We start from the raw sequence: 24,776 nt of genomic DNA, 5'->3' as shown, positions 1-24,776 counted from the left end.
TTTATTTTATGCAATGCAAGCTAAATCCAAGGCAAAAGAAAAAGAAACAATATTTACACAATGCACAATGACAGAGGAGATTTAACCCTTCAGTATACCTCCAATAATTTTCTATCGGAGGAAACCCACGTATCATCACACACTTTAATTTATCTGATTCAGGAAAAACTACAAGTAGATTATTCCCACCCTACATAATACCCTTATTTGTGGTACTTGTAGTATCAGAAATATGTAACACCTCCTTCATTGCCCTTAACATGTAACGTGTGGCCCTAAAGGAAAATACGTTTGTTTCTTCACCGTCGACACTGAAGTCAGTGTCCGTGTCTGTGTCTGTGTCGACCAACTGAGGTAAATGGGCGTTTTTACAAGCCCCTGACGGTGTCTGAGACGCCTGGACAGGTACTAATTTGTTTGCCGGCCGTCTCATGTCGTCAACCGACCTTGCATCGTGTTGACATTATCACGTAATTCCTAAATAAGCCATCCATTCCGGTGTCGACTCCCTAGAGAGTGACATCACCAATACAGGCAATTTGCTCCGCCTCCTCACCAACATCGTCCTCCTACATGTCGACACACACGTACCGACACACAGCACACACACAGGGAATGCTCTGATAGAGGACAGGACCCCACTAGCCCTTTGGGGAGACAGAGGGAAAGTTTGCCAGCACACACCAAAAACGCTATAATTATACAGGGACAACCCCTTATACAAGTGTTTTCCCTTATAGCATTTTCACATATGTAATCATATCGCCAAATAAGTGCCCCCCCTCTCTGTTTTAACCCTGTTTCTGTAGTGCAGTGCAGGGGAGAGCCTGGGAGCCTTCCTCACAGCAGAGCTGAGCAGGAAAATGGCGCCGTGTGCTGAGGAGAATAGGCCCCGCCCCCTAAAACGGCGGGCTCTTCTCCCGGAGTTTGTGAGATCTGGCAGGGGTTAAATACATCCATATAGCCTCAAGGGCTATATGTGATGTATTTTAGCCATAAAAAAGGTATAATACATTGCTGCCCAGGGCGCCCCCCCAGCGCCCTGCACCCTCAGTGACCGCTGGTATGAAGTGTGCTGACAACAATGGCGCACAGCTGCAGTGCTGTGCGCTACCTTATGAAGACTGAAAGTCTTCTGCCGCCTGTTTCTGGACCTCTGGACCTCTTCAACTTCGGCATCTGCAAGGGGGGTCGGCGGCACGGCTCCGGGACGAACCCCAGGGTGAGACCTGTGTTCCGACTCCCTCTGGAGCTAATGGTGTCCAGTAGCCTAAGAAGCAAATCCATCCTGCACGCAGGTGAGTTTACTTCTCTCCCCTAAGTCCCTCGTAGCAGTGAGCCTGTTGCCAGCAGGACTCACTGAAAATAAAAAACCTAACTTAAACTTTTATTCTAAGCAGCTCAGGAGAGCCACCTAGATTGCACCCTTCTCGGCCGGGCACAAAGATCTAACTGAGGCTTGGAGGAGGGTCATAGGGGGAGGAGCCAGTGCACACCACCTGATCCTAAAGCTTTTATTATTGTGCCCTGTCTCCTGCGGAGCCGCTAAACCCCATGGTCCTGACGGAGTCCCCAGCATCCACTTAGGACGCTAGAGAAAACAAAATAATCCCCATTGTATTCGATTCTGCGGATGATCCAGTTTTTATATATTTTGGAGGAAATAGTACAGGAAAATTATATCACATCCACCAAAATTTATTTTGATATTGATAAAAAATCATGCAAACTAAAATCAAATAAAGGGGGTGGGTTAGTCATACAGGACAGAGAGGATTATATCAGGGAGCCTCATAGACAACTCCAGGATGTTAGCTTCTATGAAGTCCTTCAGTCAACCCCACCCCCGTTTACTTAAGTGAATTACATACACTTTTACATGAGGCCTTTAAAGATGGGGTTATATCCAGAGATGAATTTTAATATTTATTTCCTTCTTTTCCTACTGTTCCAGTTTATTATCATCTGCCCAAAATCCACAAGTTCCTCACTTCACCCCCAGGACATCCTATTATTTAGGGTGTTAATTCTTTCACTTCTTTTCTGTCAGCATATGTTGATAGTTATCTGCAAGCACGTGTCTCTCGATTGAGGTCACACATACGTGACACTATGCATTTTTTAAAATTTATACAGAGTATTAATTGGAAATCTTCATATTCATTTGCTACTTTAGACGTTACAGGCCTGTACACCAATATTCCTCATGGTCTGGGTGTGCAGGCCATTATAGATACACTATGTCGTGATGGTGACCTATCCAAGAGACACAGACGGTTTATTCTGGAATCTATCCAATTAATTCTCTCTCAAAATTATTTTCTTTTTTCAAACACAAGATGGGAACAGCGATGGGGACCTGATTCGCGCTGAGTTACACCAATCTATACGTGGGTCAACTTGAGGAGGAACTTGTGTGGGGCGGCGCGCATCTGGTCCTCTATGGCCGTTACATAGATGACCTATTTATTATTTGGGATGGGGATCTGGACACATTTTTGGATTTTGTTTTATATCTTAACTCTAATTTCAATTCTAAGAAGATCAATTTTCTGGATATAACCCTTGAGATCATTGATAATCAGATTCATACATCTAACTATACCAAAGAAGTTGGGAGCAATGCATATCTAAATTATAACAGTGCTCATCAAAAGCCTTGGAAAAACAACATTCCAAAGGGCCAAATTCTTCATCTAAAGAAAAATTGTTCCTTTCCCAAATCTTTTCTTAGACAAGACAATGGGGTAGATGTATTAACCTGGAGACGACATAAGGAAGTGATAAACCAGTGATATGTGCAAGGTGATAAAGGCACCAGCCAATCAGATCCTAACTGTTCATTTACATATCAGAGCTGATTGGCTGGTGCCTCTATCACCTTGCACACATCACTGGTTTATCACTTCCTTATGCCTTTTCCAGGTTAATACATCTGCCCCAATATTCTATAAGAATTGTTTAGAGATAAGGATTACCCACAATATTTGTTATTATTTATTATTACCAGTTATTTATATAGCGCACACATATTCCGCAGCGCTGTACAAAGAACATTTTGCCCATTCACATCAGTCCCTGCCCCAGTGGAGCTTACAATCTATATTCCCTACCACATGTATACAGACACATTCATACTGGTGGTAATTTTGTTGGGAGCCAATTAACCTACCAGTATATTTTTGGATTGTGGGAGGAAACCGGAGTACCCGGAGGAAACCCACGCAAGTACGGGGAGAATATACAAACTCCACACAGTTAGGGCCATGGTGGGAATCGAACCCATGACCTCAGTGCTGTGAGGCAGTAATGCTAACCATTACACCATCCGTACTGCCCCAGATAGGGCTCTACATAAATTGCTTGAAACTGATAGTCAAACAAAACTTTCATATGCTTAGGAATGATCCAATTTTGTGTGACATACTACCGCCTAAACCAGATTTTATTTTTAGGAAAAATAAATCTGTAAAAAAAATACAAACACCAAGCCAATTATAAACAAACATATCTGACACAGGATTGGCACCAGACCAAATGTGGTTAAATTGAAAATTGAAAGGTTTCTTTAAATGCAAATAGATGTACAACATGTACATATGCATGTAATAAAACTCAAATAGTTAAGCTACCCATGGAGGGTAAGACTATTAACATCTCTAGTTTTATTAATTGTAATACCCCACGGGTGGTATATCTCTTACAGTGTGGTTGTAACTTAAATCAAGTGTCTAGAACCATGAGGATGCTTAAAACATGCTTTATGGAGCACCTTAGAAATGTTATGAATGGTGTTACCAAACACAGTGTGTCCAGACACTTTATTCAGCATCACAATAAAGATTAATAATTAATAATAAAGTTCTTTAAGGATCGCTGGATTAGAATTTCTTCCGAAAACTGATCGTGGAGGAGAGTAGATTTAAAAGATTATGTAGACAGGAAATTTTTGAGACATTCCACCATAATTCTTTATTTCCAAGTGGTTTAAATAAGGCATTAGAACTTAATATGGTTCTATAGGGTCCACGCTGATTTGTACCATCAGGAGGGCTCCACCTTCCTATTATTTTGTGCTAAGCTAAGTCTATATATTACAGTTCCACTGCCTTAGAGAAATACATTTACAAATATGTGTTGTAGTATGTTGTATTTCTGTTTGTCCACAAGATGGCAATATGATAAAGTAAAAAAGATTGTGGTACAAAAATATAGTTATATCTTTCTAATTCTTTGGATGTATAAATATACTATTTTAATACTTTTAAAATAAAATCCTTAAGCAGGACTTTAATTTGCAGAATAGGTTGTAGCTTATGAAGATCAAATGATAAAGATCAATGATATTAAGACCCCCGCCTTCTAATGGGATGTGGTACACCTACAGTATAATATTATTTTCAGTGTTTAGAGTTAATATAATCGATATGCATTAAGCTCTTATTGCTATCTATATTAATGTTACTAAAGATGTAAGTCAGCGGGATGGCAATTGGTCCTCAATAAACATGTGAGTTGATTCACATGACCTCACTAGTCTTCCACATAAAGGCTAGGAACACAATCAGCACTGCTTCTGTGATACGCAATCACGTGACAGGAGACGATGACAACGTCCAGTCACATGGTCTCAGCATAGTCATAGTGCATCCAATCGGTCTTGGATTGAGTTCCAGGCACCGGAAACCGTGTCTGGCAATCATGTAACCAGAGATCAGTTCACTAGTTTAGTTAGTTCATTTGGCCTTTTGGACTAATAAAAACATAATTTTTATTAATGTTATGTCTGTCTCTGTCTGTCAGCAATACATTAAGCTGAATATGATAGGATTTTTTACGTTATCTTAATGTGTGCAATTAACCTTTCACCTGTCAATCATGGGTAATTAGCACTGCTATAGAAGGGCATTTGGGCACTGAGTATAATTAATTACCCTGACAAAGCTGAGGGCATACAGCGAAACGCATTGGTTAAGGAGCTGGGTACTGACATTTATCGGATCCTACCAGGAGGCAAGCCTAGATGTCCACATGAGGGATTGCTATTGCGGTTTTCGTACCAGAGCTTTTACTAGGACTATTTCTGGGTCCACAATCAAGCTGCAAAGAGGTCACTTATTTCCACCACGAGTTGGTAATCATTACTATCGCCAACTTGCATGACAGAATTTGCACGTAAATCCCAGCCTATGCTTATTTAGTATTATCCTTTTATGCAGTGCTAACATATGCTCTTTTCTCTGCTTTTTTATGTGAATTTTTTATAATATGTTGCAACAATAATTGTATACATATTGGGGTAAATTTACTAACATTCGTATTTTCCCGTTTCAGGTCAAAGTTCAATCACGAATGACATCGAAAGTGTAAAACTGCAACTTTTTGAATTTGTTACGACGGATTTACTAAGCTGCCGTATTCGGGTTTTTCTTTTGTTCCGATGTCGATGTCATTCGTGTTTTTATTTTTATGGCAGTGATTAGCAAAACACTGCCGACTTTTTTACAATGAATCTCGGCCGGATCTGTGTGATCCGTGCTGGGGTTCATTTTTATTTATTTTTTAAATTAAACACTGTAAAATCCTTAAAAAAAATTGCGTGGGGTCCCCCCTCCTAAGCATAACCAGCCTCGGGCTCTTTGAGCCGATCCTGGTTGCAGAAATATGGGTAAAAAAATGACAGGGGTTCCCCCATATTTAAGCAACCAGCATTGGGCTCTGCGCCTGGTCCTGGTTCCAAAAATACGGGGGACAAAAAGAGTAGGGGTCCCCCGTATTTTTAAAACCAGCACCGGGCTCCACTAGCTGGACAGATAATGCCACAGCCGGGGGTCACTTTGATATAGTGCCCTGCGGCCGTGGCATCAAAAATCCAACTAGTCACCCCTGGCCGGGGTACCCTGGGGGAGTGGGGACCCCTTCAATCAAGGGGTCCCCCCCCCAGCCACCCAAGGGCCAGGGGTGAAGCCCGAGGCTGTCCCCCCCCATCCAATGGGCTGCGGATGGGGAGGCTGATAGCCTTTTGTGATAATGAAAAGATATTGTTTTTAGTAGCAGTACTACAAGGCCCAGCAAGCCTCCCCCGCATGCTGGTACTTGGAGAACCACAAGTACCAGCATGCGACGGAAAAACGGGCCCGCTGTTACCTGTAGTACTACTACTAAAAAAATACCCAAAAAAAGACAAGACACACACACCGTGAAAGTAAAGATTTATTACATACATGCACACAAACATACATACATACTTACCTTATGTTCACACGCAGGTCGGTCCTCTTCTCCAGTAGAATCCAAGGGGTACCTGTTGAATAAATTCTACTCACCAGATCGCGGGTCCCAGGGTCCTCGGGGCATCCATTTGTAATCCACGTACTTGCATAAAATAAGAAAACGGAAAGCCGAGCCACGAACTGAAAGGGGCCCCATGTTTTCACATGGGACTCCTTTCCCCGAATGCCAGAAACCCACTCTGACTGATGTCTAAGTGGGTTTCTTCAGCCAATCAGGGAGTGCTACGTTGTAGCACTCTCCTGATCGGCTGTGTGCTCCTGTACTGAGTGACAGGCGGCACACGGCAGTGTTACAATGTAGCGCCTGTGCGCTCCATTGTAACCAATGCTGGGAACTTGCTGCCCTGCGGTTGACCTAAAGTGACGTCACCGCTGAGCAGAAAGTTCCCACCATTGGTTACAATGGAGCGCATAGGCGCTACATTGTAACACTGCCGTGTGCCGCCTGTCACTCAGTACAGGAGCACACAGCCGATCAGGAGAGTGCTACAACGTAGCACTCCCTGATTGGCTGAAGAAACCCACTTAGACATCAGTCAGAGTGGGTTTCTGGCATTCGGGGAAAGGAGTCCCATGTGAAAACATGGGGCCCCTTTCAGTTCGTGCTCGGCTTTCCGTTTTCTTATTTTATGCAAGTACGTGGATTACAAATGGATGCCCCGAGGACCCTGGGACCCGCGATCTGGTGAGTAGAATTTATTCAACAGGTACCCCTTGGATTCTACTGGAGAAGAGGACCGACCTGCGTGTGAACATAAGGTAAGTATGTATGTATGTTTGTGTGCATGTATGTAACAAATCTTTACTTTCACGGTGTGTGTGTCTTGTCTTTTTTTGGGTATTTTTTTAGTAGTAGTACTACAGGTACCAGCGGGCCCTTTTTTCCGTCGCATGCTGGTACTTGTGGTTCTCCAAGTACCAGCATGCGGGGGAGGCTTGCTGGGCCTTGTAGTACTGCTACTAAAAACAATATATTTTCATTATCACAAAAGGCTATCAGCCTCCCCATCCGCAGCCCATTGGATGGGGGGGGACAGCCTCGGGCTTCACCCCTGGCCCTTGGGTGGCTGGGTGGGGGACCCCTTGATTGAAGGGGTCCCCACTCCCCCAGGGTACCCCGGCCAGGGGTGACTAGTTGGATTTTTGATGCCACGGCCGCAGGGCACTATATCAAAGTGACCCCCGGCTGTGGCATTATCTGTCCAGCTAGTGGAGCCCGGTGCTGGTTTTAAAAATACGGGGGACCCCTACTCTTTTTGTCCCCCGTATTTTTGGAACCAGGACCAGGCGCAGAGCCCGATGCTGGTTGCTTAAATATGGGGGAACCCCTGTCAATTTTTTCCCCATATTTCTGCAACCAGGATCGGCTCAAAGAGCCCGAGGCTGGTTATGCTTAGGAGGGGGGACCCCACGCAATTTTTTTTAATAAAATAACAACTTTCCCACCCCTTCCCACTGATATACATGCACGGATCTCATGGATCCCTGCATGCCTATCCAATCACGGGGAAAAAAAGCAGGTCTGTTTTTTTTTAGCACTTTTTTACGAGTTGTAATTTTTCACGGCAGTGTTTGGTTTTTTTTTGCTTTGCACTTCTTAGTAAATTACCGAGATTCATACTTAAACAGCCGCGTTTTAACCGATGGTGTATTCATTCGTAATTTTTTTCTTGGACTTGCAAAAAATTACGAATGCCCTCATCACTGCCGTGATTATTGCTTAGTAAATTACCGAGATGACACTTTGATGAAAAAACGGCATCTCGGTCAAAATCGGGAGCTTAGTAAATTTACCCCATTGTGTTTAAATAAATGGAACACTTTTACCATATCCAGCTTTAAAGCGCTATACACACTTTTCTTTTATTGTCTTATCGGGACTAACTATCCCTTTATTCAGTTGCTCGCTGTAAAACTTTTGTAATTTCAGCGCCAGACCTATTACCTTGTTAATTAATTCTTGCTATTCCCTTCTGTGTATTTCCCCACCTTTTTTATTATTATTATTATTATTCTTTATATCCTTACTTTTATTTTGTTCTCCTTTTCTTTTATTATTAGTCAAGGTGTTTTTGTCATTGATCAATGTCTCATATCTTTTTTTTGTGATCTGTGATTCTCTGTTGCAATGCGGATATGTTACCTTTTTTATACTGCAATGTTGAGGTGACCGAACCTCTCCTGTCATTTAAAGGATCTTCTGTATTAACTTTTATTGATATTTTGATTATGCTACTTCCTATTGAGCCTATATTTGCTATATTCTATATCTCAGATAACCACTTTGTCCCTTTTTATTGTTGATCTTTGTGCACTGCATTCTGTTCACAGTTGTAACTGGCGTTGAGCGATCAGTGTTCATCCCACTATATATATATGCTGTGGGCAGAACCGTCCGCATCCACCAGCATTTGTCTTTGTTATGCTGCCCGCCTCCACTGTCTAGTACCTGTTGCAATGTATAATGCAGGCCGCCTCCCTTGTCTAGCACCTGTTGCAAAGTATAATACTGTAACAGGGACATGCGGTGAGCTAAATGGGTCAGGAGGCACTGGCTGACCCCAGAGCCAGATTTACATGCAATCCTTGAGCCAAAGGGTACATCTGGACATTATACACAGGTGCAGCAGTATAAACTACTGGAAATTTGGTGAGTTTTGATCTGAGATGTGCGGAAAAGATAAGCAGGTGAGGCACTGCCTCACCTGCCATAGACTTTTTACCCCAGAGTTTAGGCTATAAAAATTATTAGAATAATGCAAAGAAGATATTTCAAATAAATTATCAGTATTTTTCATATACTTTAGTCAGTGAAAACTCCAGTTTAAACGTAAGTATGACAGAAAAGGCTCTGCCTCACCTGCCTCACCCCACCGCACGTCACTGTACTGTAGTAATACTGTAGTAATGTATAACACTGTAGTAGCAGTGCTCCTGGCTCCTTCACTGCCAAGCACACTGCTTCTCATATACATGCAAGCAATGCGTGCCAGCACACTTGCGGGACCTGAACACTTCTATAGCAGCAGTGGTGCTACATTGGAGTAGTCACTGTAACACCACAGACTGCTGGCCGGCGACCCACCCAATGTGAAGATCTCTCCTCAGAGCAGCAGCTCGACACTATCTGCTGCAGTTAGAGGTAATGGCCCCTCCGGTAACAGCACAGCTGAGAGCACCAAGCACTTTTATTAACCTGATCAGCCTAAGATAATTATACATACTGTTTATTAATCACTAAACTGTTGAGAGACACTGCTGCTTTTTAACTGCAAGTAATTAAAGGCAGTTCTACTAACAGAATTGTGGTACCTGTCCCACATATAATCCAACTCATAACATATAATCCTGGCTGCCTCTAGCTGGGTTATATCACTGAAGGGGGCATAATGCATAAGGGGCATTACTACTGTATGGGCATAATAAGTAAGGAGCATTACTACTGTGAGCATAATGCATAAGGGGCATTACTACTGTGGGCATAATATGTAAAGGGACTTGTTACAGTGTGAGCATAGGGGGTCATTCCGAGCTGAGCGCTCGCTAGCTACTCTTAGCAGCCATGCAAACGCATAGTCGCCACCCACGGGGGATTGTATTTTTGCTTTGCAGAAATGTGAACGCCTATGTAGCCGCGCGGCAGCAAACCCTTTTTGTGCCGAACAAGACCAGCCCTGTAGTTACTTATTCTGTGTGATGATTGCTGCGATGAGTGACACGGTAATGAAGTCAGATACCCGCCCAGCAAACGCCCTGCCATGCCTGCGATTTTCCAAACACTCCCAGAAACTCCCACTTCCTGTCAATCTCCTTGCGTTCGGCTGTGCGATTGGAATTGTCGCTAGAACCAGTCACAGCCACAAAGGACTTCATACCCGTACGATGCGCGTGCGCATTACGATGCATATGCATGCGCAGATTATCCATTTTTCTCACTGATCGCTACGCAGCGAACAACGGCAGCTAGCGATCAACTTGGAATGACCGCCATAGTACGTAAGGGAAACTGCAACTGTGTAGTGTAATGTGAATAAGGTACTAAAGTGTGGCCATGCCCCTTCCTCACAAGACCGCACACCTTTTTTGTGTGGGCATAATGCATAAGGAGCATTACTACTGTGTGGACGTATTGCATAAGAGGCATTACTACAGTGGGCATAATGTGTAAGGAGAATTACTACTGTGGGCATAATGCATAAGGGACACTGCTTCTGTCTAGTGTAATGTGAATAAGCGTCACTACTGTGACGCAAAATATGAATTGGGGGTACTAATTGGGGGGATATGCCTGCTATACTGAATTTGTGAGTGTTATGCTGAGGGGGCATCCCTAATTTAGTGCATATCTTTGACCTGTGAATGCATGGATGAGGGGGCAATATTCATCAGGGGTATATATGACACGTTTTAAGAATTTACACACTAGGAATTACCTGAGAGTGACTGTATTACACAAGGAAATTTTTGTCTTTCTTTCTTACATGTATTAATACCTCCCGTCATTGAGGCAGAGAGAAATACTAACCCCCATCACCAAAAATCCAAGGGAGGTGATGTTATTGTTTACATCTAGCACCACGGTATAGCAAATTGAGTATGTCTATGTGCTTTTGTGGGGGCAAAGGAGTGGTCCATTTTCTTTTGTTTGGATGCTGGAGTTGAACCCTATGAAAAGTACCACCTTATTTTCCTACAATAGTATTTTAAAATAATTACATTCATGTACAGTCAATTAATGTACATTTTCTAATGACCACATGCCAACTGAAGACAAAAAAAATCTAACATGGCATGAACTCCTGTATCTGTATACATGTATGACCCAGTTACATAGAGCCAGCAGTCCTTGTAATCTCAGATCACTGCTAGGTGATTGTTGATGGATTATTAAGGGTATATTTAAGTGGAGATGTTGCCCATAACAGCCAATCAGATTCTACTTATTGTTTATCTAGCACTTCCTAGAAGATAATAGCTAGAATCTGATTGGTTGCTATGGTCAACATCTCCACTTCTAAAAACAAGCACTTTAGTAAATATACCCCTTAGTCTCTGCACATCCTGCTCTTGTTCAAGCTGCCTGTTGCCATTGACTGCCCTCTCTGTCTGCTACTCTACTCTTTAATTTCTGTATACCAACCTAGCTATTTCTATTGGACTGTGTTCTTATTATAATTTCACATGTACACTGAACCTTAAATTAAATTTTTAGGGTACTTTGCTACTTACATTTGTGTGCCATACTATCGGAACCTAACGTTCACCATATATTTACCTTGCCCTTGCCTGCAATAATCTAAACTAGAGTATTATAAGACTTGGACTGTCTCTTTATGAGCTGTGCGACTTACTGACACCTTCATACGGATGAGTGTTGCCTAACCTGCAATAGGAGCCTTAACTCTTGATTCAATTACCAGGGAAGTTTAATAGTGACACTGTCCAATTTTGTCAATTTATTGCTCAGTGCAATTTAGTGTTCCAAATATGCCCATGAACCTATTCCACAGATTTAATGAAAGTGGGTCTAATTTTGATATTACTTAAAATGCTTCTTATACTACTGATGTATGACTGAAAGTAGAAAAAAAAATACATCCACAAAATCATATAACATATCCACAATCAATGAAGTAAGCACCCATCAGCTTCAGAGGTGAATTTACAATTATCCAGTAAATACCCACTATACAGATGGTGACTGCCATCATAAGCTTCTGTGTGTATTTGCACCTGTCAACAGACCCCTGAAATAGACAGGGCTAATGACAGGTGTATACAGTATATGTCCCTGTTCATGTCTGCATTTGTTCAAAATGACATGAACACACACTAAATGTACTCAGCCTACATACTGTACTCCACCGCTTCATTCTCAAACAGGTACAAAGTCAGATGTGAGAAAATCTTAAGCGCATATTTGTGGAGATTTATTTCTTGTGGCCATGGGTAAATGTACACATTTTACCATATGAAAATGAGCCCTTTGTCTTTAAAGTAAATGTTAAACAACAGTATTTATGTGCCTTACATAGCTACTAGGAGTTTATGATATCAGCAATGTAACAATATTTTGTAATAAGCTATATAAAAATGCTACATTTTCTGGATTATAAATATTTTATAAGCATAAAATGAAAATTCTGTAAAATAATTGCTTATGCTCATGAAAACTAAACTCACAACCATGACTAGCAAATAGCAATACACTGAAGTAACATTGACAGAGGACAACTTAGACGTTATACCACAAATTAGCAAATCCTCTAACATAATAAAAAAAATGCTTCTGTGATATTAAAACCTATTTATGAAAACAGGCACAACGGAACACCAGGTTTTATAAATGTTCTAAATACAAAGCTCCATCAAAAAAAATATTAATAGAGTATAGAAATGCAATATTCATAACTTGTTTTAGATTTCTAGTATGAAACTTAGATAAATTTGGAAACACTGTATCGCCTTTTACTAAAGTTAATGTAGGGGCCGCAGACCATGCTCAGCTCTCTTATGTTGTGACACTAAAAGCAGACTGGAGCCCAATTTTGGGGTTCACTGCAAAGACTTATACTGTGGGTGCAGGCAATACTATAAATACAGATGTTGTGGCTTTGGCTGTAACTGCTCCACTCCCTTTAAGACCAATAGTTCACCACTGTGTTTGTGTATATGTCTACTCTTTAGAATGGTTACATTTCAACAATTTTAAAAAATGAAGACAGAGGAACCATTATTGTATCTAATCAAATATCTAACCTACAGCAAATATCATGTAGAAAATTATTTTAGGGAGTCTAAATATATATGGCAAAACTATATGTAATGTGCATACTAACAATATATTGTCATAAGATAATGTAAAACCATAACTCTTAAAAAAAAAATCAAACAGAAACTGACAAGTAACTAATGCAAGTAAAAACATTCTGAACACTTATTTGTTTCATTTAAATATTTTTTCAGCAGCTTTCATTTTTCTTTTTCGGTCTACTTTGGATATTGCAGCCCAGCCAGCTTCTCGCATCTTTTTCATAGTTGAGGTTTTGCGGAAAAAACCAGGGGACTTCACCGGCACTTCGGCAACAATCTAATACAAAATATAAATAAATAAATAAATAAATTAACCACTAACATTGTGGCCTAACCATTTCTTTCTAAAATATTTCTTTTTAGAAAAAGCAAATACAAAATAATATGTGAATAAAAAAAACACATTTCTGTTGGTTTTTATATACTGTATACCATTCTTTTTCATTCTTATGTTTGTACATTTGTGTCAAATCTCATAGATTCACTATTTAGTGAAAAACTATTTGTTTTTTTTCTAAATATGCGTTTAGCAACCTGGATGAAGATTTTGTGTCATAACAGTGAGGCTTCTGTATGTACTAAGGAGTATTTGTTATGAACGACTAGATTCTTGGACTCGCAAGATATTGAAGAGAACTCCAGTGATGGATCCTTGGACTTGCAAAGGTGCCATAGAGAGCTCCAGTACTAGTTGGAAATGTAGCTGTCTTGGTCCTACTTGAGAGAACCACCAGCTCTACTAGGGTGAGACTCCTAGAGCCCTCAAGAAGCGTTTCACCATTATCAACCCCCACTGTTTCCTTAGACTAGTTGCACACACTAGTACTTAGGGGGCCCACTAGACTTAATTAATCAAAAACAGTAGTAGCTCACCCAATAGACCAGTGATCCTGGATCGCACTGGATAGCAACAGTCTAGCCAGAAATCTAGGGTCAAAGTTGTTTGGCCTCACAGGTCGTCAGCTGCAAGGTCAGGTGGCACGGCCTAGAGTGATGTTAGCAAACAGACTTGATGTGCAGGACTGACAGAAACTATACCTTGCGGAGTGTTTTGATGACAGATCAGGTTCACAGGATAAACTAACATGTGGGCTTGCAGAAATGACTGTAACATGTAATCACAGGATAAACTGCAACATGGCTTGCTGGGTATGACTGATGGACCAGGTTTGCAGAATTGATTGTAATGTGAACTTGCATGATAACAGTAACGTGGATTGCAGGGTATGGCTGACAAACCAGGTTAACTGAATAAACTGTGGAAGACAGAAGGGCAAGGAAGATCCAGATACAACTCAGAGCACGAAGAGCCAATCCTGAGTCTTGTTGAGACAAGCCCCCTCTAATCACATACTTCATGTAGCTGGAGCGCCACACATCCCTGCTGCCGACCCACAACCCCCTGTTTGTCAACGACCGGTACTAGCTCTAAGCTGCCTGAGCGGCTCATAACAGTATTATGATATAAAGGGCATTTAATGGAGATCTGGCTAAATGAGACTTTGGATATATGGAAGAGTGCAACATATTTAGGAATATCCACCAGGGGTAGGCTTTGGAGACCCCCTGGAGCTGTCAGGTTTACATGTGTTTAGTTGACCACTTTTCTCACCAGAAAATTGACACCATGCCAAATACTAAACTATATTAAAAGTAATTTATTATCCTTTAGTGCAATTAAATTAATTGAATTTTGCATGCAAAATATTGATGAGGGATTACATTCACCTTTGATAAATGCGCCGCTGAGTGCTAAAACACTTAACAAAGTCATTTTTTGTGATCTGCATCTTTGGCACATTATCTATTACTGTATATATTTTATTTGAGGGATAACACATAAGCCATTGCATGAGTTTGTGTGTTAACATCTGCATTAGTGTGTCCCGCGCACATGCAAAATCATGTAGAAGAAGCCCACAGTGCATCACTATGTGCCCCGTATCTAACACACAAGACAAATGGCATTGCACATAACATGCCTCAGCCTGCTTGATGCTGCTGATTGATAGGCCAGGTATCCGGAACATTATGTGAAGGGCATGCCAAAGTATTATCACCCTCTAAACCAGAGTGACAGCCTGTGTCACAAAACTGTAATTTAATTGATCCTATCCACAAATCACGTTATTACTAAATCCCTAGCACCCAGAACAGAATTCTAGTAGCCTACAGTTTACTAAAATCTCCCAATGAGAGGAAGCAGAGATCACTGGTAAACTAAAAGAAACTAGAAGAGATCAGAACCCATGTTGGTAGGCTACTGGATATGTGTGAGGAATCCTGCTGACTGGTTGTGTCAGACTCCATATAAGGAGCCATGGTTTGACATCTGCCTGTCAGGATAAAGCTGGGGCGGAGTTTAAAAAGCTTTCTGGTTCCCATGGATTCCCATCAATGTTGGACAAGCTGGTTAATCTAATAATGAGTAGATCTGTGTTAGGTTAGTGTTCAGGATCTCTTGTGTAATATCTGTTGTTTATTTGAATTATATTTAAAACCCTGACAATAAAAAAGTAGTTTGTTACATAATTACTGTAATGCCTTATCTTTGGAACAAGTGGTGGTCAGATTCTACTTTCCACCCATTCAGTCAAACAAAGTGGAGATGTTAAAGAGCTTGTGGCATGTTACTGTTACTACACAAGTACAAGTGTTACAACTGTGCTAGCCCTCTTTTGCACAAAACTACTCAGAGGACAAAGTTGAGGTGTACTGGGTAAAGTTTCAAAGGCCCACTAACTGTGTAAATGTCAGGAAATGTTGCACATTTGCCATGTAAATTGTGAAATTTTCTTACCCTAAAAGAGCATAATGGAGAAGATGTTGAGCACTCACATTTTACAGTATTGCCAGCAGGCTTAAAGGAAGATGCTCTGGTTCAGTATTGGCAAAGTGGCAGCAAGTAATTATGCCCTCAGATTCCCCCTAGGTCTGCAAGTGGGCACGAGATTTATCGAGGCAAAGCACCTTGCGTCGAATTTTGGATTACCGCAGGTATGCGCGCTTCCGATACCCTCTGCATCCAATTGAAAAAAAGGGTCTCTGACTTTTCAGAGCTGAAAACCCCTGCGGCGCATGCATAAAAGAAAAAAAAAAATAAGAATTTACTTACCGATAATTCTATTTCTCATAGTCCGTAGTGGATGCTGGGGACTCCGAAAGGACCATGGGGAATAGCGGCTCCGCAGGAGACTGGGCACAAAAGTAAAAAGCTTTAGGACTACCTGGTGTGCACTGGCTCCTCCCCCTATGACCCTCCTCCAAGCCTCAGTTAGGATACCGTGCCCGGACGAGCGTACACAATAAGGAAGGATTTTGAATCCCGGGTAAGACTCATACCAGCCACACCAATCACACCGTACAACTTGTGATCTGAACCCAGTTAACAGCATGATAACAGAAGGAGCCTCTGAAAAGATGGCTCACAACAACAATAACCCGATTTTTGTAACAATAACTATGTACAAGTAATGCAGACAATCCGCACTTGGGATGGGCGCCCAGCATCCACTACGGACTATGAGAAATAGAATTATCGGTAAGTAAATTCTTATTTTCTCTAACGTCCTAGTGGATGCTGGGGACTCCGAAAGGACCATGGGGATTATACCAAAGCTCCCAAACGGGCGGGAGAGTGCGGATGACTCTGCAGCACCGAATGAGAGAACTCCAGGTCCTCCTCAGCCAGGGTATCAAATTTGTAGAATTTAGCAAACGTGTTTGCCCCTGACCAAGTAGCTGCTCGGCAAAGTTGTAAAGCCGAGACCCCTCGGGCAGCCGCCCAAGATGAGCCCACTTTCCGTGTGGAATGGGCTTTTACAGATTTTGGCTGTGGCAGGCCTGCCACAGAATGTGTAAGCTGAATTGTACTACAAATCCAACGAGCAATCATCTGCTTAGAAGCAGGAGCACCCAGCTTGTTGGGTGCATACAGGATAAACAGCGAATCAGATTTTCTGACTCCAGCCGTCCTGGAAACATATATTTTCAGGGCCCTGACTACGTCCAGCAACTTGGAATCCTCCAAGTCCCTAGTAGCCGCAGGCACCACAATAGGCTGGTTTAGGTGAAAAGCTGAAACCACCTTAGGGAGAAATTGAGGACGAGTCCTCAATTCTGCCCTGTCCGTATGAAAAATTAGGTAAGGGCTTTTATAGGATAAAGCCGCCAATTCTGAGACACGCCTGGCTGAAGCCAGGGCTAACAGCATTACCACTTTCCATGTGAGATATTTTAAGTCCACAGTGGTGAGTGGTTCAAACCAATGTGATTTTAGGAATCCCAAAAGTACATTGAGATCCCAAGGTGCCACTGGAGGCACAAAAGGAGGCTGTATATGCAGTACTCCCTTGACAAACGTCTGAACTTCAGGAACAGAAGCCAGTTCTTTTTGGAAGAATATTGACAGGGCCGAAATTTTAACCTTAATGGACCCTAATTTGAGGCCCATAGACAGTCCTGTTTGCAGGAAATGCAGGAAACGACCCAATTGAAATTCCTCTGTAGGGGCCTTCCTGGCCTCGCACCACGCAACATATTTACGCCAAATACGGTGATAATGTTGTACGGTTACATCCTTCCTGGCTTTGATCAGGGTAGGGATGACTTCATCCGGAATGCTTTTTTCCTTCAGGATCCGGCGTTCAACCGCCATGCCGTCAAACGCAGCCGCGGTAAGTCTTGGAACAGACATGGTCCCTGCTGGAGCAGGTCCTTTCTTAGAGGTAGAGGCCACGGGTCTTCCGTGAGCATCTCTTGAATTTCCGGGTACCAAGTCCTTCTTGGCCAATCCGGAGCCACGAGTATAGTCTTTACTCCTCTCCTTCTTATGATTCTCAGTACTTTTGGTATGAGAGGAAGAGGAGGGAACACATACACTGACTGGTACACCCACGGTGTTACCAGAGCGTCCACAGCTATTGCCTGAGGGTCCCTTGACCTGGCGCAATATCTGTCCAGTTTTTTGTTGAGGCGGGACGCCATCATGTCCACCTTTGGTTTTTCCCAACGGTTCACAATCATGTGGAAGACTTCTGGGTGAAGTCCCCACTCCCCCGGGTGAAGATCGTGTCTGCTGAGGAAGTCTGCTTCCCAGTTGTCCACTCCCGGAATGAACACTGCTGACAGTGCTATCACATGATTCTCCGCCCAGCGAAGAATCCTTGCCACTTCCATCATTGCCCTCCTGCTTCTTGTGCCGCCCTGTCTGTTTACGTGGGCGACTGCCGTGATGTTGTCCGACTGGATCAACACCGGCTGACCCTGAAGCAGAGGTCTTGCCTGACTTAGGGCATTGTAAATGGCCCTTAGTTCCAGGATATTTATGTGAAGTGACGTTTCCATGCTTGACCACAAGCCCTGGAAATTTCTTCCCTGTGTGACTGCTCCCCAGCCTCTCAGGCTGGCATCCGTGGTCACCAGGACCCAATCCTGAATGCCGAATCTGCGGCCCTCTAGGAGATGAGCACTCTGTAACCACCACAGGAGAGACACCCTTGTCCTTGGAGACAGGGTTATCCGCTGATGCATTTGAAGATGCGATCCGGACCATTTGTCCAGCAGATCCCACTGAAAAGTTCTTGCGTGGAATCTGTCGAATGGAATCGCTTCGTAAGAAGCCACCATCTTTACCAGGACCCTTGTGCATTGATGTACTGACACTTGGCCTGGTCTTAGGAGGTTCCTGACTAGGTCGGATAACTCCTTGGCTTTCTCCTCCGGGAGATACACCTTTTTCTGTACTGTGTCCAGAATCATCCCTAGGAACAGCAGACGTGTCGTCGGAATCAGCTGCGATTTTGGAATATTTAGAATCCATCCGTGCTGTCGTAGTACTACTTGAGATAGTGCTACTCCGACCTCTAACTGTTCTCTGGACCTTGCCCTTATCAGGAGATCGTCCAAGTAAGGGATAATTAAGACGCCTTTTCTTCGAAGAAGAATCATTTCGGCCATTACTCATTTAATTCATCTGATTCGGGAAAAACTACGGGTAGTTTTTTCACACCCCACATAATACCCTTTTTTGTGGTACTTGTAGTATCAGAAATGTTCAAAACCTCCTTCATTGCCGTGATCATGTAACGTGTGGCCCTACTGGAAAATACGTTTGTTTCCTCACCGTCGACACTGGAGTCAGTGTCCGTGTCTGTGTCTGTATCGACCTGAGGTAACGGGCGCTTTAGAGCCCCTGACGGTGTTTGAGACGCCTGTACAGGTATTAACTGATTTGCCGGCTGTCTCATGTCGTCAACAGTCTTTTGTAAAGTGCTGACACTATCACGTAATTCTTTCCATAAGACCATCCAGTCAGGTGTCGACTCCCTAGGGGGTGACATCACTAACACAGGCAATTGCTCCGCCTCCACACCATTTTCCTCCTCATACATGTCGACACAACGTACCGACACACAGCACACACACAGGGAATGCTCTGATAGAGGACAGGACCCCACTAGCCCTTTGGGGAGACAGAGGGAGAGTTTGCCAGCACACACCAGAGCGCTATATATATACAGGGATAACCTTATATAAGTGTTTTTCCCTAATATAGCTGCTGTATATATTTATATGCCAATTTAGTGCCCCCCCTCTCTTGTTTTACCCTGTTTCTGTAGTGCAGGACTGCAGGGGAGAGTCAGGGAGCCTTCCTCCAACGGAGCTGTGAGGAAAAAATGGCGCCAGTGTGCTGAGGAGATAGGCCGCCGAAAAAGAGGCGGAGCCTTTCTCCCGCTTTTTTATGTAAAAATAGGCAGGGGTTAAATACATCCATATAGCCCAGGAGCTATATGTGATGTATTTTTTGCCAAAAAAGGTGTTTTTATTGCGTCTCAGGGCGCCCCCCCCCCCCCCCCAGCGCCCTGCACCCTCAGTGACCGGAGTGTGAAGTGTGCTGAGAGCAATGGCGCACAGCTGCAGTGCTGTGCGCTACCTTATTGAAGACAGGACGTCTTCTGCCGCCGATTTTCCGGACCTCTTCCGTCTTCTGGCTCTGTAAGGGGGACGGCGGCGCGGCTCTGGGACCCATCCATGGCTGGGCCTGTGATCGTCCCTCTGGAGCTAATGTCCAGTAGCCTAAGAAGCCCAATCCACTCTGCACGCAGGTGAGTTCGCTTCTTCTCCCCTTAGTCCCTCGGTGCAGTGAGCCTGTTGCCAGCAGGTCTCACTGAAAATAAAAAACCTACTTTAAACTTTTACACTAAGCAGCTCAGGAGAGCCCCTTAGCCTGCACCCGTCTCGTTCGGGCACAAAAATCTAACTGAGGCTTGGAGGAGGGTCATAGGGGGAGGAGCCAGTGCACACCAGGTAGTCCTAAAGCTTTTTACTTTTGTGCCCAGTCTCCTGCGGAGCCGCTATTCCCCATGGTCCTTTCGGAGTCCCCAGCATCCACTAGGACGTTAGAGAAATATAAGATACTCACCTCTCCAGTGGTCTTCAGTGGTCGCCCCTCCATCTTCCCACTGAGGAGGGAACTGCTGGGAGTCTTGGTTGGGCAGCTGGGCAGCTCAAGGGCTGCTGGGAGATATAGTCCTCCCAGCTGATGCCTTCAGGGGGATGACACTGCACAGGGGGGTCACACACACACCAGGGGTCACACACTCATACACACAGACTCACTCAATCAATGAATCAATCAATCACAAAACACTACATACTCACTGCTGCTGCATAAGACCCTGGCCCTAATTGAAAACTTCCAATTGCTTAATTAGTCCTCAGAAGTGATGCAACCGGGGTCCCATAGCAAATCGCGGTTATTTTTCCTAAAATTAACGATTTTAGGAAAAATCTGACTTTTTTTTGAGAGTGCGTGAGAGACACAGTGATTTATCTAGAAATTGCTGTGTCTCATTTTCTCTCTTATAATTGAATAGGGAAACCCCCAGCCGTCAACTGAATTCCTCCGCTAGCATTCGATGCTAGTGTTAACCTGTCTCTCTGTTGCACACCACGCTCCTGTGTGCTCTTCAGTGTATGAATCATGGCTTAGTATATGACCATTCGTTCTAGTCACAGTAAACTTTGCTGTATTTAGGCCTTGCTCTTGTTCAAACATTTTCAAACTGTTATGGCTTGCTCTCTTGTGTATCAGCATTACCCAGACCGTGCCTTGGTGTTTGCCCTTATCTGCTACTGACATGCCTAATTGTGTACTAAACTTCTGCTACTGGCTACACTTTAGGGTGCTATCTCTTGGAATGACTGTTAATATATCATACTAGCATGAACCTCACCCAGATTTCTCTATCAGCCCTTGTCTGTTCATTCACTTGCCTGCTAATGTGCAGAACTCAGGACTGTCAATACTTTCCATTCCTTACTTATAATCCACAATTCGCTGCTACCTGCACAAACACCTGCTACTAGAATCCTCCCGTGGGTGACCGGTACTCCAGGCTGGGTGACCTGGTCAAATGACCTGCACCAACAATTGCTATTCGAGTCCTCCCTGAACCACAGACTGGGAGGCCTGATCAAGTGATGAAAGTGTAAGAGAATACTTAATATCGACCATTTTATATATAAATGCTCCCTAGACCTGGTGCTACTAGTCGTTGAGGAGGTTGGGATTGAATTAAAGAAAATTAAATCTCAGATTGAGGCGTTTAATGGTTTACACCTATTAACGATTAGAAATGACAAGACAAGTAACTTAGTAGAGAAACTGCAAACTCAGATTAATAACTATAAAAAAGAGATAACCGCCTTTAAGAACAGCAAATTAAATACGGTAACATCTGACTACCAGAACCACACGGTATACAGGTGGCTCCTTGGTAACCCGAGATCAAATAGACAACAGAGGCCATTTAGGCAAAGACGACAGGGGCGTAGACAATTGTACACTCAAGACACTGGTTCCTCAGCTTCAGCCTCGGACACAGAGTTATCAGACAGCCGCCCAACACAGAGGCCTTTTTTAGACCACACCAACACTCCCGACCTACCTCCTGTTGCAAACCACGGAGGCCGCACCCAAGGAAGGGGAGATACCTGGCGAAGGTGCAGGGACAAGACCAGAACCTAGTTTTTAACCTCTCCAGTAAGACACTGGATGAGGCCACGGTTAAACTCCTCTCCAGGGGTCTGTCCTTTATACCTACAGCCCCCCATAAACAATTCGACTCTGCGGTAGATATCTACAGGTTTGGCAGGAAGCTCCACTTAAGGGAGCATTTTGCCATTGATATGGGTATTGATAAAACCCAGTTTCGGAAGCCTTCTACATTTGACCCAACCTCCTCTAATGCAAGCATCAAGACGTTCACGCGTATGATTGAACATGATGCTCTGTCACCTGTATCCAAAAGACAATTTGATAATCTATCCCTTGCAGAGCGCAGAGCACTCAACTCTTTGAAAAAAGACACTAGCATAGTGATTAGACCCGCTGACAAGGGGGGTGTTGTCGTGATACAGGACTGGGCTGACTATAACTCAGAGATTATGAGACAACTGTCTGACGAAACAACTTACGTCTGTCTAAACTATAACCCTATCAAGGACATTAAAGCAGCTGTTGACCAGACACTGAGTAGGGCCCTTAGAGAGCACTATATTGACAAAAATACGCATGAATTCTTGACCATTGAGCACCCAGTATGCCCAATTATATACACTCTTCCAAAAGTGCACAAAACATTGGTCCAACCCCCGGGCAGGCCCATCATTTTAGCCAGAAATTCCCTATTACAACCATTAGCTATCTATGTGGACAGCTTTCTTCAGCCCATAGTACAACAGGGAGATAGTTACTTACGCGATTCCACAGACTTCCTACAGAAGCTCCGTGGCATCCCGGATGTGTTGGATGATATTCTCCTTGTGACGATGGACGTCTGCTCGTTATACACTATTATCCCACATGATCAGGGATTACAAGCATTGGCTAATGCTTGGCGACAACAACCGCTGATCGGGCCACCATCAGACTTCCTGCTCGAACTGACAAGTTCTGTATCAAGGCAACTATTACCTACAACACAAGGGGACAGCGATGGGATCGAACCTAGCGCCGGCGTACGCTAATATATACATGACTGAATACGAACAACAACATATCTTACCCCGCTTTGGAGAACATATACTTTTCTATAAGAGGTATATAGATGACATTTTTATGCTGTGGAAGGGTACGCACGAATCCTTCAAACTGATGATCTCTTCATTGAACGGATTGGAAAATCCGGTAAGGTTTACATTCCAGGTTGACCCACATAATGTCAATTTCCTGGATATCTCGATCTCTTTTGAAGGGGGTCGTATTATGACAAGCCTCTACAGAAAGCCTACCGATAGGAACACACTTCTCCATCCCAGCAGCCAGCACCCGCCTGCACTTAAGGACAATCTTCCCATCTCGCAGTTCCTACGGGTTATGCGCAATAACTCCGACAGCAGCACTATGGAGACCCAATTGGTTGATATGACCACACGGTTCCTTGAACGGGGATATGAGAAAAAGAATGTTCTTAGATGTCTCGCAAAAGCAAGAAATAAATTCGACTCACCTGCGACACCCACACTGCCTGCACATACACCAGAGCGGATGGTCTTTACAACCACTTATGATAATGTCTCCAATAAACTCAAGGGTACCATACGAAGAAACTGGCCCATTCTCGCTACTGATGACCGCCTCAAATTGAAGAGGTGTCCGCCCCCTATGATGGCCTACCGTAGATCGGCTAATCCGAAGCAGCTACTTCTGAGACCAATGGCCAGCGCAGGAGGGGCACTAAGTGCCACTTGGATACATGAGAGACGACCAGGATGCTTTAGGTGCACTGGCTGCACAACCTGTAGGGCCATGCTTACGGGTTCGCATTTTCCGCATCCACACTCGGGTCGTCCCATAGCGATCAAATTCAGACTACACTGTGCCATGGACCATTTGATTTACATTTTGACCTGCCCGTGCGGGCTATACTACGTGGGAATGACCACAAGACGGTTCAGGGATTGCATGGCAAACCACAGGACATCTATACACCAGGCTATTGCCACTGGTTCGGCAGTCTTACCTGTAGCCAGGCATTTTATGACTTCTAAACACCAGGTCTCTGACCTACGATCTAAGCTGATTGACTGGATACCGCCACCACCCAGGGGTGGAGACCGTGCCCTGCTACTGAAGAAAAAGGAGAGCATGTGGATCCATAGACTAGACACGATAGCCCCGAGGGGCATGAATGAAAATAACCCCTTGTCAATTTTTTTGAAATAGAGCTTGGATTATTTATTACCGTACCAGGATCATACACTATGTGTTTATAACATGGTCACTTTGTTAAATGAAATTTTTCCCACGGCATGTTTTGATCCACTGTTATACCTTTATTGATTATTACACTTTATTTGGCACCTTGTATTTGCACCTAACTGCATATAGTATGTATCCCCCTGAGTGACCTCACCGGCCTTTGCTATACCATTATTAACTATCTTTATTCTGCTGCACCTGATTGATATGCAGCATTGACCTGTAACTAACATTTGACACTGCAGCCTTATATCCCCACAGACTGCTGGCATGCCCTATCAATACATTGTATGATGCTACTAGCAGTGTGAGCTGATTGTTGTTTTTGAGTACAGTTGCCTAGCACATCGCGTCACCGGAAGTGACGCGATGCGTTCCAAATGCGGTCCATGGATGGACACTGA

General features: G+C 43.5%; 1 protein-coding gene across 1 annotated transcript in view; it reads right to left on the bottom strand.

The window, feature by feature from the left end:
• Window positions 1–12,394: 12,394 nt before the first annotated feature.
• Window positions 12,395–24,776, bottom strand: part of SYCP1 (synaptonemal complex protein 1) — a 1,049,791-nt gene continuing 1,037,409 nt past the window's right edge. Inside the window, exon 34 of the mRNA XM_063955446.1 lies at window positions 12,395–13,383. Coding sequence (XP_063811516.1) covers window positions 13,240–13,383 — 144 coding nt within the window. The 3' untranslated portion in view covers window positions 12,395–13,239. The remainder of the gene's footprint in view (window positions 13,384–24,776) is intronic.

The sequence above is a fragment of the Pseudophryne corroboree genome, chromosome 2 (genome assembly GCF_028390025.1).
Source record: "Pseudophryne corroboree isolate aPseCor3 chromosome 2, aPseCor3.hap2, whole genome shotgun sequence".
NCBI classification, from domain to species: domain Eukaryota; kingdom Metazoa; phylum Chordata; class Amphibia; order Anura; family Myobatrachidae; genus Pseudophryne; species Pseudophryne corroboree.
Note: the sequence above shows the minus strand (reverse complement) of the source record. Positions and strands in the feature narration are given on the sequence as shown.